The 17,150-nt window shown below is 37.1% G+C and overlaps 1 protein-coding gene and 1 pseudogene across 1 annotated transcript; both read right to left on the minus strand.

Moving 5' to 3' along the window:
• Window positions 1–236: 236 nt before the first annotated feature.
• LOC113064544 (transmembrane protease serine 9-like) lies at window positions 237–9,686 on the minus strand (annotated as a pseudogene).
• A 4,544-nt stretch (window positions 9,687–14,230) lies between these two features.
• LOC113064545 (granzyme B-like) lies at window positions 14,231–16,481 on the minus strand. The gene is made up of 5 exons (XM_026235400.1): window positions 16,295–16,481; window positions 15,975–16,125; window positions 15,270–15,402; window positions 14,478–14,729; window positions 14,231–14,401 (listed from the first exon to the last, which is right to left on the minus strand). Exons 1-5 carry the CDS (start codon window positions 16,347–16,349, stop codon window positions 14,231–14,233), a joined length of 762 nt encoding a protein of 253 aa, XP_026091185.1. The 5' UTR covers window positions 16,350–16,481.
• Window positions 16,482–17,150: the final 669 nt, after the last annotated feature.

Below are 17,150 nucleotides of genomic sequence, written 5' to 3' on the forward strand. Positions count from 1 at the left end.
TCCCTTTAAGTGTTAAAATAGGTTACAGGACTTGTTACCACCAAAGTGGGCAGAAGACCATTGATAATGTGAACATTTCACTTTAGTTTTCATGCTGTTAATAATAAACTATCATTATCAAGAATTTATTTGGATTTTGTATTATTATGGCAAAAGTAATTTTGCTTACTTGAGTTCTGTTCAATAGCTTACTACTGTTTCATGGGGCTGCAGTAATAAGGACCCCTTACACATACTGATGCTTCACACATGATTTGTTTATTAAACATTCAAACAAATTATAAACCCTTTTTAATTGCAAAAATCACTTGACATTTGCAATTATGGAGTGGATCCATGGGAGATATGCTGAAATCTTTGCATAAACTTCAGGTCGTTTACGACTGTTGCAGGCTTTTGGGTCACCAAAGGAAGTGACACCGACTGCAGTGTCTCCACAAACCAAAGGACCTCCTGAATCCCCCTGTGAAGAAACACAGATCAATGACTGAAGTGATACTTCTCACTATGGATGGTCTCTAACTGATATTGTTTTTACATACACTACAGCTTCCTCCATGGCCGTAGACACATATCATATGTGAGGCTGAGTAGAGTTCCTTCCATTTATTTTTGCATTCTGTGTTATTCATGATCTTCACATCTACTTCCATGAGAAGATTGCTTCTTTTCCCTTTTAATCTCAGTCTTCCCCAGCCGGCAACACTGCAGACAGAATCAGCTTCGATGTCTCCCTCTTGTGTTGGTATGGAAATCTTCTTCACAATCTTGTTTTGTTCGACTTCTTTCTCTAACTGTAATGCAGTAACATTATCATCATTAAAAGAAAGGCAGAATCATATATTATCTCAATATTATTATTTTAATAACAGTCAATTGAACTACTGTTACCCTCAAAAGCATAATGTCATTCAGCAAAGTTTGAGTGTTAAAGTCCGGATGAATGTGGTAGGACTTCACTTTAATGCGGACGGACCCTTTATCATTTTTTAAGTCATGTGCACCAACCACAGCTGTTAGCCCCTTATTACTGTGTAAGAAAATATTGTTAGTATAATGAACAATCCCATCATTATAGAAGGTTTTATTTATTTATTTATTGTTTATTCTAATAATTGCAGTTCATACTAAATTGCAGTCTTACTTGCAATGTGCAGCAGTCAAGACAAACTCATCAGAAATGAGGAATCCACCACAGACATGTTTAAAGTACTTCTGAAGAGAAACCATGTAAGGTCTGGAGTGGGGTTTTGCTTCTGTGCCATTCACTATACCCACATTCACACGAGCTGAGAAAGAGAGAGAACTATTAATCAGCTTATTCAGTACATACCAGTTAGTATAATATACTGTTATATAATGAGTCTCACCAGTGAAGGTCAGGTGTGGCAGCAGAGAGGCCAGCAGGAGCAGAGAGATGATGGTCATCATGAAGACAATCAATAAGCTTTTGTTCTCAAAACACTGTATAATTATAAAGATGGGTGGAGACATTAAGCTTTCTGTAAGTAATTTTTTCTCAGCTTGAGGTGTCAAGTACATTAACACTGATAGTGAGATGATATTATTTGTGTTACTTCTTGTCAACTGCATCAACTATTGCATGTACAATAAACAAGATGTGAAATATGCATGAGTGTTGCTCTGGATGTCAGAATATGGAAATGGATTTTTGTAATTATTTGTTTTGTAGCTATATTGAAAAGGAGCATATTTAAACATTTACAAATAGGCCCCAATTTTTCTTTGTGTGACAAGTGGAAATGAATGATGTTGTGATCAACATTGCTGTTGACTGAGCTTAACATGTACTGAAACCAAAATATTCTTTTAAATATAGATCATACTTTTAAATATTTTGTGTAGTGTTCTGATGATGTGTGAAGTTCTACAGAATGTAAATACACAATCATTTATTTTTTACTAAGTTGTTTTACAATTGTTTCTTAATTTATTATAGTCTGTATTGCAAAAGCAGAGCAGTTTCATATTCAAGATGGATATGGATCTGCAAAGAAGTACAACTTGGGTTGGGTTCGCAACTTATTTTTATGTTGCATTATTTGCCTACCAGATAATACATTGATAATACACTGGCATTGTTCATTGGTAGGCATCAACCAATAAAATGTCATTTTTTGCACCAAAGCCCCACCCCCATCTCTGCGCTCTCACATGTGCATATACAAGTGCACAAGTGAGTTCTGCAACAGGAATACCACAAAGTCAGAGCGCTAGGATTTGAACTTGTACTGCCAGATCTGAGAGGTTGTAAGTGCTGATTTGACGTTGTGCAGCGAAACAGAAGTAAAGTGCGAAAGTAAATATGTTGAAAACATTTGTGTATGTCATTTTCTTTGTCTGAATGTCATTCTACTCATTAGTAACTATTAATCTACAACTTCCAATTCAAAACACGGGTGATTTGATTATTGTTTGTGTTCCAAAGTACTCTTGAGCCCATGTGGTTATATTTAACACCACGGCATGACGGTTTCTTATGCAATGCCATCTGAGGGCTCAAAGGTCATGCTCATTCACCTGAGGTTTCCTACCTTGCATTAAACAAACTGAGATTTCTCTGATTCCCTGAGTCTTTTCACAATATTATGCAATTGTGGTCGGTGAACGACAAAATTTATTTGCGATTTCGCATTGAGAAATGCAATTTTTGATATGTTTGACACTATTCTCATGAACTTTGGCACAAAGTGGTGACCCGTGATCCAGCTTTGCTTGCAAAGTCTGAGATGTTGCTTTATACCCAAACATGATGAACAAGTGTGGCAGCAGAGAGGCCAGCATGAGCAGAGGGATGATGGTCATCATGAAGACAATCTGAGACAGTGAGCTCCGTGTAAGCCTTTTTTTCTCAGCTTGAGGTGTCAAGTACAGTAACACTGATAGTAAGAAGATATTGTTTGTGTTACTTCTTGTAATTTGACTGCATCAACTATTATATGAAACCACAATATACAAGATGTAAGATATGCATGCGTGTTGCTCTGAATGCCCCGACTTCTTTCAGATTGTGTTGCAGCCATCAGAATCAAAATTTGCTTATATTTACAAAAAACATTTAAGATGGTCAGTTTGGAAAGCTTTTCTTTGTACTTTTGTCAATTAAATAAAAATGAAAGAGAATGAACAAATCACAGATTCTTGATTGCATTGCATTATTCAAGACGTCCCAACTTTTTTGAAATTGGGGTTGTAGATGGGTCAATTGTACAGCTTGGTGGATCATTTGTACTTTCATTTGAAATATTTGGATAGGACTATTAGATTATACTTGCCTGAGCCTGATGTGTTTTCTGCTAATCAGACATTTTTATTTTATTTTTTTTATAAACAGACAGACTTAAAGCTTATATTTCTGAAAGTGATGCACAGTTAATTAAATATCTATATTTCAAGACCTAATGGTTAGAGAGTCTGACGTGTTGGAGTCTTGTACCAGTAGGGATTGCACTATAGGTGTGGATAGTGAAATTACAGCGCTTTCTCCCACCTACAATACCACGACTGAGGTGCCCTTGAGCAAGACACTGAACCCCCAACTGGCTGCCCACTGCTCCAGGTGTGTGTTCACTGCTGTGTGTGTGCACTTAGGAAGGGATAAATGCAGAGCACTAATTATATGGGTCACCATAGTCTACTTCGCCACATGTGACGTCACTTTCACTTTCACATTAAATAAGTCTAATCTATGTAAGAATATACTGTACTATTTTCAAAACATGTTTTTTGCGTTGTCCACACGTGGACGCATAAATTGTGACATAATCCAAATGCAATCTGCAAGTCTTGCATTAGCATTTTCGCTTACGTGAACGCACAGTGCCTGTCATATTTCAAATTAAAAAAAAATATACCATTTGCAAATGCATTTCCCATGTCTTACGAGTTATGAGCCTGTCATATTTAAATAACAATATTCTGCATGTATAACTTGCCAAAACTCAAATGGAATCGCAATTCCTTTTGCATTTGAAGTGCCGATGTCTACACGGAAAGCTGTCAATCAATGCTCGGCTATACTACTGGGCGTGTTTGTTTTTGGAAGTGACGTCACTCACAGACGACCGTGCCGAATGCTTTGATCAACGAAGGTAAAACATTTTCCCCCAAATGCAGCTAACAGTGTAGCATCATTTTCTGTTTTTTATTTATTTATTTATTTATGTGCATCAATATTGGAGTGTAAACAGACTTAGAGGCAGGTGCTCTATTATAAGATAGGAATAAGATATTGGTGCCAAATAAGTAAATACGGGTATGTCTGTTTGTTTTTGTGCCTCAGTCGGAGTGCGAACAGTAAAAGATCTTGAGGCAGGCGATGCGCTCTCTATTACACGGAATTTCCTGCGCCATGCATTTTTTACCTTCTTGTCTTCTCGTGATCTCGACATAACAAAAGTTGTTTTCTAGTCATCACAATTTATTTCTCTCACGAATCCAACATAACGAAACTTGTTAAACTAAGTTACACAACTGCACCAGCAGGTGGCAGTATAAAACTACTGATGGGGAGTTTTATACTGTATCATCTATAGCTTTTCGGTTAAAAACCTTTTTTTTCTTTCTACAAATTCCTTTGTATGATGTAAAAGGCTTGAAGCCACCAAACACATGTTCCTAATTTTTAGTAGGAAGCTGTACATGAATGAAAATAAAATAAAATTAATGAGCATCACCAAGAAGTCAACCAAGTAAACTAATGTGAAATGACTTTTAACATGTGCCCTCCATGTAAAATAGTATTTTCCATATGGATGTGACAATGAGGACACATCAACTCAGATACTTGCCATGCCTTACTTTTACTGAAAGACTTATTGAAGAATTTGAGAAAATATTTCTTCCTTATTTTTCATAAAGTTACAAAAAATTTCTAATGTTTTGTTGGATCCATGGAATGTTAATATACACATTTGGTTTCTCAGGTGAATTGCAGCGAGAAGTGTGATGAAATTACATATGTCATAAACTTATATTTTATTCACATTCGAATATAGATGAGACATTTTGAAATGTCATGCCAAATATTGGCTCATTTTGGATTTCATGAGAGCTACACATTCCAAAACAGTTGGGACAGGTAGCAATAAGAGGCCGGGAAAGTTAAATGTACACATAAGGAACAGCTGGAGGACCAATTTGCAACTTATTAGGTCAATTGGCAACATGATTGGGTATAAAAAGAGCTTCTCAGAGTGGCAGTGTCTCTGAGAAGTCAAGCTGGGCGGAGGATCACCAATTCCCCCAATGCTACAGAGAAAAATTGCAAAGAGTTCTGAAAGAATTGAAAGATTCAGAGAATCTGGAACAATCTCTGTGCGTAAGGGTCAAGGCCTGAAAACCATACTGGATACTCGTGATCTTCGGGCCCTTAGACAGCACTGCATCACATACAGGAATGCTACTGTAATGGAAATCACAACATGGGCTCAGGAATACTTCCAGAAAACATTGTCGGTGAACACAATCCACCGTGCCATTAGCGTTACCGGCTAAAACTCTATAGGTTAAAAAAGCCATATCTAAACCATCCAGAAGTGATCCAGAAGTGCAGGCATTTTCTCTGGGCCAAGGCTCATTTAAAATGGACTGTGGCAAAGCGGTCATCTGTTCTGTGGTTAGACTAATTAAAATTTGAAGTTCTTTTTGGAAAACTGGGACGCCATGTCATCCGGACTAAAGAGGGCAAGGAAAACCCAAGTTGTTATCGTTGCTCAGTTCAGAAGCCTGCGTCTCTGATGGGATGGGGTTGCATGAGTGTGTGTGGCATGGGCAGCTTACACATCTGGAAAGGCACCATCAATGCTGAAAGGTATATCCAAGTTCTAGAACAACATATGCTCCCATCCAGACGTCGTCTCTTTCAGGGAAGACCTTGCATTTTTCAACATGACAATGCCAGACCACATACTGCATCAATTACAAAATCATGGCTGCGTAGAAGAAGGATCAGGGAACTGAAATGACCAGCCTGCAGTCCAGATCTTTCACCCGTAGAAAACATTTGGCGCATCATAAAGAGGAAGATGTGATAAAGAAGACCTAAGACAATTGAGCAACTAAAAGCCTGTATTAGACAAGAATGGGACAACATTCCTGTTCCTAAACTTGAGCAACTTGTCTCTTCAGTCCCCAGACATTTGCAGACTGTTAAAAAAGAAAGGGCGATGCCACACAGTGGTAAACATGGCCTTGTCCCAACTTCTTTGAGAAGTATTGATGCCATGAAATTTAAAATCAACTTATTTTTCCCTTAAAATTATAAATTTTCTCAGTTTAAACATCTGATATGTCATCTATGTTGTATTCTGAATAAAATATTGAAATTTGAAACTACCACATCATTGCATTCTGTTTTTATTCACAATTTGTACAGTGTCCCAGCTTTTTTGGAATCGGGTTTGTATGCATAAAAGGACTGCAACTTGAGTTTATTATATTTTAGAATCCTATGTTGCTCTGTCTAATGTAAAATGAATCATGTCAAATATTTTAAATGGGAGTAGTTCTTCTGTGTGAATGTGTTTACTAACAACTACTATTTGTTAAAAGCTTAATGACTAGATAATGATTGGAGTCAGTCTAACCACATGAAAGCTTTACTTAGTAACACTTTTCAGCTTTACCACAGAGCAGTGCTGCTTTCATGTCAAGATAGACCCCAACACTTTTCTGCATGTCTTGACTCATTTTGAAAGTTTTGCAGTGGCCACGCGTCATCTTACCAGAACATGTTGATTGCAGAACATGTATATGCTTGTAAACACATTTTGTTTTGGGCATCTCTTTTGGTTTGCAGAACGTTTTGCAGTTACTGAGCAGCTAAACTAGTATGCCCACTAGCATAATACAAGTAAAAAGTTATCAAGCATATTTAGGGCAAATAAACAGTTAAAACGGACACAAATGACAAGCAATAGAACAAAGCAATAGAAGAGACACAAATAAAATAAACATTGCTTTATTTTTTTGGGATAAGCATATCTAACAATAGTATTCAGGCAAGAAATTCCCCAAAATTTTGGGAAATTTTTGCTTGTATTTTTGTTGTAGTTCTTGTTGTCTGATTAACATTAATGATATAGACAACAGCAGGGTACTGTCACTTTAAGACCTAATGCACCTGTCTAATATACTGACACATCTCTTATTTTTGTCATGATTCTGGACCCGGTGTTTCTCCCTCTCACCACCAGAAGGCGCCATTTCCCCATCTCCCGGACTCATTCACCTTCACTCCACACACCTGTTCACCCACTCACACACACACACACCTGGTGCCCATTGTCAAGGACTATATATTCTCCACTCTCACACCACTCTGTCTGGCTGGATTAATCGTTAATGGTTGATCGTGTAGGTGTATTTCGTGTCTTAGTTGAATGCCGAGGTGTATGCATGTTTGCCTATGTGTTTCTGTTTCGTTTTTGCCTTGTTGGCCTTTTTCTTTATTAAAAGAAGTAATTTCCCTGCATTTGGACCCAGACCCTGTTTCTTCCACGGCGCACTCTACGCTGTGCCATGAAAAATTTCTCCCAACTGTTTACATTCACGAAGACATAACCGATTTTGTGATGACAAAAATGTGCATTTTAAAATATTTTATTGTGTGTTTGACCATTTATGCATGCACCTGTAGCCCAAAATATACTTTGCTTCACCCAGTTCTGCTCTATTTGGGAGCTCGCGCACAGAAAGAATAAACTCTTTACTTTCTCATTCATCTATTATTCTTCATTGTGTGGTCTTAAAAAAAAGTATTGCCAACTGAAAGCTGCACAGATATTTTACATTCAAAAAATAAAAAGGGCACATTTATAGGACATAAAAGATCACAATCTCTATGTTTCCTTTGAAAAGTAGGTTGTGAATGTCTTAAAGATCGATTGAGATAAAAAAATCATCACCCACAATGAGAACTTTTATAGTAACTAATATGATTGCATATGCTCTTTCTGGAGGAATTCCCCCTCCCCCAACAAATCAATTGCTTGTGTCTAAAGGCCTTTTAGAATGAAGCTTAAAATATACATGTATTATTTTTAAAGCAGGTAAGTGTCTTCTTATTTTTTTTCCCCAGTGCTACGTATATTTTCTTGTACGCATATTTTCTTGTGTAACTTAGGATGTGGTGGTGGTGGTGAACTTTAGCACTGGTTGAGAATTGAACAGCCCCCTAACTAGTTTCGCTCACTCTGAAGTGGCGCTTTAGAAAGAAAAAATGCAGAGTCATTGCTTATTGTGTTTTTTTGTTCTTTTCGCCGTTTTATTGAAAGGTCTGACAGCTAGCATTTACAAGACACCTTAAAGCTGAGCTTGACATACTGCACAACAAAACAATGCATTTTCATAGCATCAAGCACCTCCTTTGATCACCTCATTGATCCAGCGTCTGAATTTTGAAATTTCAGTGTAAACATTGGGAACATTTGGGTAGTCACAGCGTCCTCTCATGTTGAAAGAAACAATTCCCAACTGCTGTCCCACTGCACACCAACGGTCCACCCGAATCACCCTGCAATGACAATCCATTTGAGATTTATTCCAGACACCTTTTATTGAGTTTAGAAGAATATAGACTTACAAAATAGGAACTCCAAAATATTGCTTTAGACGTACCTGACAAGCGCCACTTTTGGTCTCGTAACCCCCAGCACACAGGATGTTTTGGGGAAGATCCACGTTCTCTTTTTTCCACATTGTCTGGCAGGTGGAGGAGTTGATAGGTGACACATCTGTCACCAGCAGATCGTTCACCACATTTCCCTGTTCAATTTGACCCCATCCTGCAACCTGGCACTTGGTCTTTGACTTCAGGGGTTTGGCTTTGCTCGGTATTTTGATGGTTTTCACACCTTTGCCGGTTTTCAGCTTCTTAGACAGCTAATAATTTCACGAATGAAAAATGTGGTCTTTGTGTTTACCATTATATGTTTATATATATATATATATATATATATATATATATATATATATATATATATATATATATAATTTTATAATTAAAATAGAAATGTATGTACAGTATTATTATTACATTCTAAAATAAAATATAAGTATTTAATTATACATATTTAATAATAATATTGCTATATTTTATAATATATTTAAATTTATGGATGAACATTGTACCTTCAGAAGCATGATGTCATTCCCAGTTTTGGGAGTTTCGTAGGATGGGTGCTTATGTCTATTTTGCACTGGATATCTTTTCAGATTTGCTCCTTGTGGACTGATGTTGTGGGTGCCCAGGATCACAGTCATGTTACCACTTTATTCATATTATGAACATAATTGCATATTAGTAAACCATTTAGTTGAACACCACATATTCCAGGTTAACAGTTGGCTTTACCTTTTATCGCAGTGTGCCGCTGTGAGCACATAGCTCGGGTTGATCAGGAATCCTCCACATTTGTGTTTTCCATTAATCTGCACTGATGCCATGTACAGCATGGAGTTCTTCTTGGCTTTTTTGCCATTGATGATATCGGCTCCAAATGTGCCTAAGCAAATAAAGATGAACATTTGACATAACAAGAAATCAATTCAGTTATCATTTTATAATTAGTTAAGCATGATTTTACTAACCAGTCAGTATAAAGCTCGTCAGTGCAACTGACAGCAACAGGCCATACGCCGCACTCATCTTCATAACGCGCTGCTGTTACGACCAACAGTCATTTATACAGCTCTCTACCACAAGACACATCCTGACATTCAGTGATGACGCAAAATGCAGAACTTGCTACTTTTCTCCAAATATGTTTTGCTTTCCTTCAATACAAGATCTTCTCCAGCATATCTTGGTAAAACTGATGTCTTTCAGGTTTAGTTTAATTTCTTTGGCAGCAATGTCATGGCTTATTTACAATTTATATATATATATATACAGTATTGTTCAAAATAATAGCAGTACAATGTGACTAACCAGAATAATCAAGGTTTTTAGTATATTTTTTATTGCTACGTGGCAAACAAGTTACCAGTAGGTTCAGTAGATTCTCAGAAAACAAACAAGACCCAGCATTCATGATATGCACGCTCTTAAGGCTGTGCAATTTGGGAATTAGTTGAAAGGGGCGTGTTCAAAAAAATAGCAGTGTCTACCTTTGACTGTACAAACTCAAAACTATTTTGTACAAACATTTTTTTTTTTCTGGGATTTAGCAATCCTGTGAATCACTAAACTAATATTTAGTTGTATGACCACAGTTTTTTAAAACTGCTTGACATCTGTGTGGCATGGAGTCAACCAACTTGTGGCACCTCTCAGCTGTTATTCCACTCCATGATTCTTTAACAACATTCCACAATTCATTCACATTTCTTGGTTTTGCTTCAGAAACAGCATTTTTGATATCACCCCACAAGTTCTCAATTGGATTAAGGTCTGGAGATTGGGCTGGCCACTCCATAACATTAATTTTGTTGGTTTGGAACCAAGACTTTGCCCGTTTACTAGTGTGTTTTGGGTCATTGTCTTGTTGAAACAACCATTTCAAGGGCATGTCCTCTTCAGCATAGGGCAACATGACCTCTTCAAGTATTTTAACATATGCAAACTGATCCATGATCCCTGGTATGCGATAAATAGGCCCAACACCATAGTAGGAGAAACATGCCCATATCATGATGCTTGCACCTCCATGCTTCACTGTCTTCACTGTGTACTGTGGCTTGAATTCAGAGTTTGGGGGTCGTCTCACAAACTGCCTGTGGCCCTTGGACCCAAAAAGAACAATTTTACTCTCATCAGTCCACAAAATGTTCCTCCATTTCTCTTTAGGCCAGTTGATGTGTTCTTTGGCAAATTGTAACCTCTTCTGCACATGCCTTTTTTTTAACAGAGGGACTTTGCGGGGGATTCTTGAAAATAGATTAGCTTCACACAGACGTCTTCTAACTGTCACAGTACTTACAGGTAACTCCAGACTGTCTTTGATCATCCTGGAGGTGATCATTGGCTGAGCCTTTGCCATTCTGGTTATTCTTCTATCCATTTTGATGGTTGTCTTCCGTTTTCTTCCACGTCTCTCTGGTTTTGCTCTCCATTTTAAGGCATTGGAGATCATTTTAGCTGAACAGCCTATCATTTTTTGCACCTCTTTATAGGTTTTCCCCTCTCTAATCAACTTTTTAATCAAAGTACGCTGTTCTTCTGAACAATGTCTTGAACGACCCATTTTCCTCAGCTTTCAAATGCATGTTCAACAAGTATTGGCTTCATCCTTAAATAGGGGCCACCTGATTCACACCTGTTTCTTCACAAAATTGATGACCTCAGTGATTGAATGCCACACTGCTATTTTTTTGAACACATCCCTTTCAACTAATTCAACTAATTGCCCAATTGCACAGCCTTAAGAGCGTGCATATCATGAATGCTGGGTCTCATTTGTTTTCTGAGAATCTACTGAACCTACTGGTAACTTGTTTGCCACGTAACAATAAAAAAATATACGAAAAACCTTGATTATTCTGGTTAGTCACATTGTACTGCTATTATTTTGAACAATACTGTATATATATATTTCAAACTCGATTCCAAAAAAGTTGGGACAATGTACAAATTAAGAGTAAAAAAGGAATGAAGTAATCTCTTTAAATAATTTTACAAATCTTTAAAAACTTTTATTTTATTCACAATGGAATATTGATAACATATCAAATGTTGAAATGAAACATTTTGAAATGTCATGCCAAATATTGGCTCATTTTGGATTTCATGAGAGCTACACATTCCAAAAAAGACAGGTAGCAATAATTGGCCGGAAAAGTTAAATGTACATATAAGGAACAGCTGGAGGACCAATTTGCAACTTATTAGATCAATTGGCAACATAATTGGGTATAAAAAGAGCTTCTCAGAGTGGCAGTGTCTCTCAGAAGTCAAGATGGGCAGAGGATCACCAATTCCCCCAATGCTGCATTGAAAAATAGTGGAGCCATATCAGAAAGGAGTTTCTCAGAGAAAACTGCAAAGAGTTTGACGTTATCATGATTTACAGTGCATAATATCATCCAAAGATTCAGATAATATGGAACAATCTCTGTGCGTAAGGGTCAAGGGCGGAAAACCAAACTGGATGCCCGTGATCTTCAGGCCCTTACCCGACACTGCATCACATAGAGGAATGCTAGTAATCAGGCACTGGGCATTGCTTTCAACACTGTAATGTGGTTGTGGGATTTCCACAGTCTTTACCATGTCTTCCAAAATGGCTTTCCTAGAAATCTGAAAATGCAAATATGTAGTTATTAAATATGCATGTTAGGTCTTGTTCTTCTTGAGAAAATGTAATCACGACCAAACAGGTGTTGCTTTACGTTTAGAAGCATGATGCCATTACCCATCTCAACGTTTTAAAAAAATTTTTGTACAAATTTCTGAATCACATATCTTTTTAGATTTTTCTGTGGAGAAATGTCAAGGTCACCAAGAACAACAGTCATCTCTTTACTGGAATCAAATAAAACCTACAGGAGTCAAACTTGCATTTTCCTGAACTGTTTCCTGAATCATTATTTACTCATTCCAAAATCATAAGACTTTTTATTTTCCTTCGGTGGACCAAGAGCTTAGATATTTCATTCTGTGATGAATATGGCTCCAAAAAAATTTACCACTTACCAGCTGTAAAAACAAATATAGGAGATATCAGACATCCACCACATTCAAGTTTTTTTTTTTTTTTTTACTCTGCACTGAGACCGTGTATTGCAATAAACTTTTTGAAACCTTTTTCCCATTGATTATGTCAACTCCAACCACAACTATTAGGAAAAACAAGACATGAATAACTATAAACTCAAACAATAGCCCCTTTAATGGCAGAATGGTAAAGATGTGTAAAGATTAAGAATTCCTAATGAAAGAAGATACCTGTGATGAGCAGTGTGGTCCTAAAAAAAAAGAAAAAAAAAGAAAAAAAAAGGGGGAAGTCGTGGCCTAATGGTTAGAGGGTTGGACTCCCAATCGAAGGGTTGTGAGTTTGAGTCTCGGGTCGGCAGGAATTGTAGGTGGGGGTAGTGCATTAACAGCTCTCTCTCCACCTTCAATACCACGACTTAGGTGCCCTTGAGCAAGGCATCGAACCCCCAAATACTCCCCGGGCGCCGCAGCATAAATGGCTGCCCACTGCTCCGGGTGTGTGCTCACAGTGTGTGTGTGTGTGTTCACTGCTCTGTGTGTGTGCATTTCGGATGGGTTAAATGCAGAGCACAAATTCTGAGTATGGGTCACCATACTTGGCTGAATGTCACTTCCCTTTCACCCTTTCACCCCCTTTCACATCTGTGGCGAGCAGAATCGCAGTGATGTGTGTCATTGTCCTACTGTAACATTGAAAATGTGTCACTGACTTTTAAACTACTCAAAGTAAAAGAGCAGGCCTCCCTTCAGAGAAAACCACAACATTTTCTGGATGCTTCTTCTGTTAATTAAATGTAAAATGTGAAAGTTAGTTTAAGTTTAGTTCACCCTAAAATGAAAACGGTCATCTTTTACCAAGTTGTTCCAAACCTGTATAATTGTATTTCTTCTGTGGAACAAAAAAATGGGGTATTTTTGAAAACTGTGGTGTTGTTTTTTTTTCATACAATGAAAGTGAGTGCAGTCCAAGTGACCTGCAACCTTCACGTTACAAGTCCGGCTCTCTAAACATTAGGCCACGACTGCCCCCATCGTCCATTGTATAGACAATTTCCACAGAAGGAAAATGTCTCGAAAGTCAGTAAATGACATTTATTGGGTGAATTTTCCATTAATATCTATAAATGGTACATTTTTAGGTGGATTACCTGGAAGGTACACACACTTTTGTTTTGTTTTTTAAAACATTGCTCACTTGCTTTGAAAACCCTGTCCAACTGGGCAGAGCAACAGTGGTTCAACCAATGGTGTGAGTTTGGACAGAGCTGCCTGACCAATGGCATATGAAGAGAGGCTGTGATGAATCTCATAAACTTGCATATGCATCAAAATTTTATTTAAAATTTCTCTGCAAACCAGATCGTTTCTCACAGGGTCTCTGACCACATGCAATGAGCTCAGCCCCCACAGGAAACCAAGGCTGCAGAGAAGGGACAAAACCATCTTTCCACAGAAAAGTGTCACATCTGACAAATCAGTCTGAATCTTTTCAATAAATTCATAATGAAACCACACATATGATCAACAGACTACATTGTTTGAATAAAATGTTTATTAATCAAGTTCTTGCTTCACACCTTCAAGAATAGCTTTTATCCAACTTAGAAATTTGGAAATCTTGGTGTAGACATTTGGTCGTTTGGGTAAGTCACAGTTGTTTACCTCGTTGAATGAAACAACACCGACTGCGACATTATTGCACACCAAGGGTCCTCCAGAATCCCCCTGAGAAAAGTTTTGAAAGTTACAGGCCATGAATGAAATACAACTGTCACACTATTTATGATCTGTTGCTTTGTACCAGACAAAATCCTCCATGGCCACCTGCACACACCATACGTGAGATGGAGAAGTCTTTGTCCCAGTACTTCTTACATTCTTTTGCATTAATGATGGTGACGTCCACCTCCATAAGCTTAGTACTTGCTGCACCTTTGGTGGTTTTTTTCCCCCATCCTGCAACACTGCATTTGTCCTTGGTCTTGATGTCTTTATTTTTCTTTGGTATGGAGATCCAGTTGATGTTCTTGCTCTTTTTGACTTTTTCATGTAACTGCAGCAAGTAATGAAATCATTAATGCTGATCATTTTCAAAATGAATACAAATTGGATGACCAACTTTTTATTTTATTTTTATTTTTTGGTATTTAAGAGGATAATGGGATTATTAGGTTTGTTAGCATTTTTGTAATTGTTACATATGTATACTTTAAAACAATTTGCATGAAACATGAAAATACTAAATTATGCATAGTAAAAAGGTTCTGTTGATACAAAAATCTTATTTTGTCGCATATTTGATATTAAATCTTGTAATTAGAACAAAAGATTCTAATTACCACTTTCCCAATCCAAGTCACATATGTGTTGTGAAATCCAATTCAAATTCAAATTCAGTGTGAACAGTCAAATCAGGTTTCAAGTAGCCTTAATCAGATGTGAACCTAAATTAGCATTGTGTGCAATGTGAACAAAGCCCAAGGGAGTAGGACATTCATGATTCTTTTCTGTTCCTCAATTATGTTTAGCATACAGATAAGAAAACAATTATTTTATTGCAGTTTACTCTGCAAAACCTAGCTGAGTCATTTACCTGAAGTAGCATGATGTCATTTAGCAGACTTTTTGACTCATACCCAGGGTGGATGTGGTAGAACTTCACATCCATCTGGTGAGAACCTTGAGTGTAATCATGAGCTCCAACCACAGCTGTCAGCTTCTCTCCTCTGTCAAGATGAGGAAGAAAACATGCATTCATGTTTTACTGGTAAATGAAGACTGTTCAAAATACACTAAACCTAATGCATTTACATACTTTGCAATGATGCTCCCGTTGCAAATCCACAAACTTTAGCTCATACTCAAAACTCAAATTTAGCTTGTTAACTCTAGCTTTGGCTTAAGTTAAAGCACATTTTGTGTTCAAAAACAGTTGTTAGACTCCCTAAATTTAAAGGTTCCAAAAGCAATGCATTTGAAGAGCCATTTTTAATTCCCCAAAGAACCCTTCAGTGAAATGTTCTTAAAAGAGAATTTTTTTTCTTAGTGTGAAGACTTTTTAACAATCTAATGAAAATGTTGTGCAATGGAAATGTACCATATATTAAAGGTTCTTCATACATCCATCGATGCCAATAAGGATCCTTTATTTTTGAGATTTTTGTAGTCGTGGACCCATTTGTTTGCGTACTATTATAGCATGTGTCATTTACAAAGTGAAGACCCTTTTGCAGCAGTATGGGTCTCTTTTTGACTCACAGTGAGTACGCCCCCCCCCCCCCAAAAAAAAAACACTTACTCGTCAAAGCAGTGTGCAGCTGTCATGACAAACTGTTCAGATACAAGAAAGCCACCACATTTGTGTTTGTTATTACTTTGAATTGAAACCATGTAGGGTCTGGAATGAGGTTTGGCTTCTGTGCCGTTTACAATACCCACTTGCACAGATGCTAAAGAAAGAAAAGAGAAACATTTTTAAAAGTTGGTTAAAAGAGAAGTAGACTTTACTAAATGTTCAACTTACAGAGAAAACATAAAAAAACATTACATTTACATAGTTAGAATAAATGTAAAAGACATAATGCAATAGAAGTTAGTTAATTTCCATTATTTGTCTACCTGAAATAGTCAGATATGGTAGCAGGGTGACTAGCAAAAGCACGGAGATGATCATGATGCTGTTCTTGGAAGGTTTCTCTGGAGTGCTGAAGATCTCAGTGTTGATGGTGGTATTTAATGCAAAATGGGCTGGTTTAGCTACCCAATAGAGATCATACTTCCTTTATCACACCTTGATGTGGCTTTCATTTTGCACTGAAGTGGAAAAGATAGATCTTATGCTCGTGGTCTTAATGGGTGTAGAGTTTTCTTCCCCATGTATGACGTAATCCATGCCTATTGTTTCTTGTAAACTTAGATGTGAGAGATCAAGAGGTTAGAAAAACTGAATCAATGTGTCTATTTGGTTAGATCTCTTAAGGCTGATTCACACTTCACTTAGTGACACTAAAAAAGAGTAACAGACACGTTTTATGTGCTTTTCTGATACGTGTGTAACATCTGTTGGCATTGGTCAGTGCTTGTTTTAATCAACTGAACATGATGAATGTTAGATAGCACCAAACTGTTTGTTTGGTCTTGAAATGTCTGAGAAGAGACGTCCTGCACTTGGCTGGATCTCAGTATTTACATCCTAAATCACACTTTTTAGTTTACTTTACTTAATGTACAACAATTTATTGATTATAACTGTAATAATGTAGTACTATTTTAATAACAAAAATAGCTTGTACTATTTGTGTACTATGCTTTTGTTACTCAGAAAACTATTTGATTTGTATACAATTCTATCAAGTTCTAGTTCCCAGAATGCTTTGCTTCAGACTCTAGGAGTGAATGTTGAGTTGTTTTATATGTTTTTGCTTAAGGTTAATGTAGAGAGTGAGCTGTTAGCATTGTGATGGAGAGCAGAGCC

This window comes from Carassius auratus, chromosome 47, assembly GCF_003368295.1.
Source record: "Carassius auratus strain Wakin chromosome 47, ASM336829v1, whole genome shotgun sequence".
NCBI lineage: Eukaryota > Metazoa > Chordata > Actinopteri > Cypriniformes > Cyprinidae > Carassius > Carassius auratus.

Coding starts and splice junctions, on each gene's coding strand:
- LOC113064545 (XM_026235400.1), bottom strand. CDS start 16,349: ATGATCATCTCCGTGCTTTTGCTAGTCACCCTGCTACCATATCTGACT. Junction 15,403..15,974: donor GCTGCACACTGCTTTGACGA/GTAAGTGTTTTT, acceptor TCATCTTGACAG/AGGAGAGAAGCTGACAGCTG. Junction 14,402..14,477: donor GCCATGGAGGATTTTGTCTG/GTACAAAGCAAC, acceptor AACTTTTCTCAG/GGGGATTCTGGAGGACCCTT.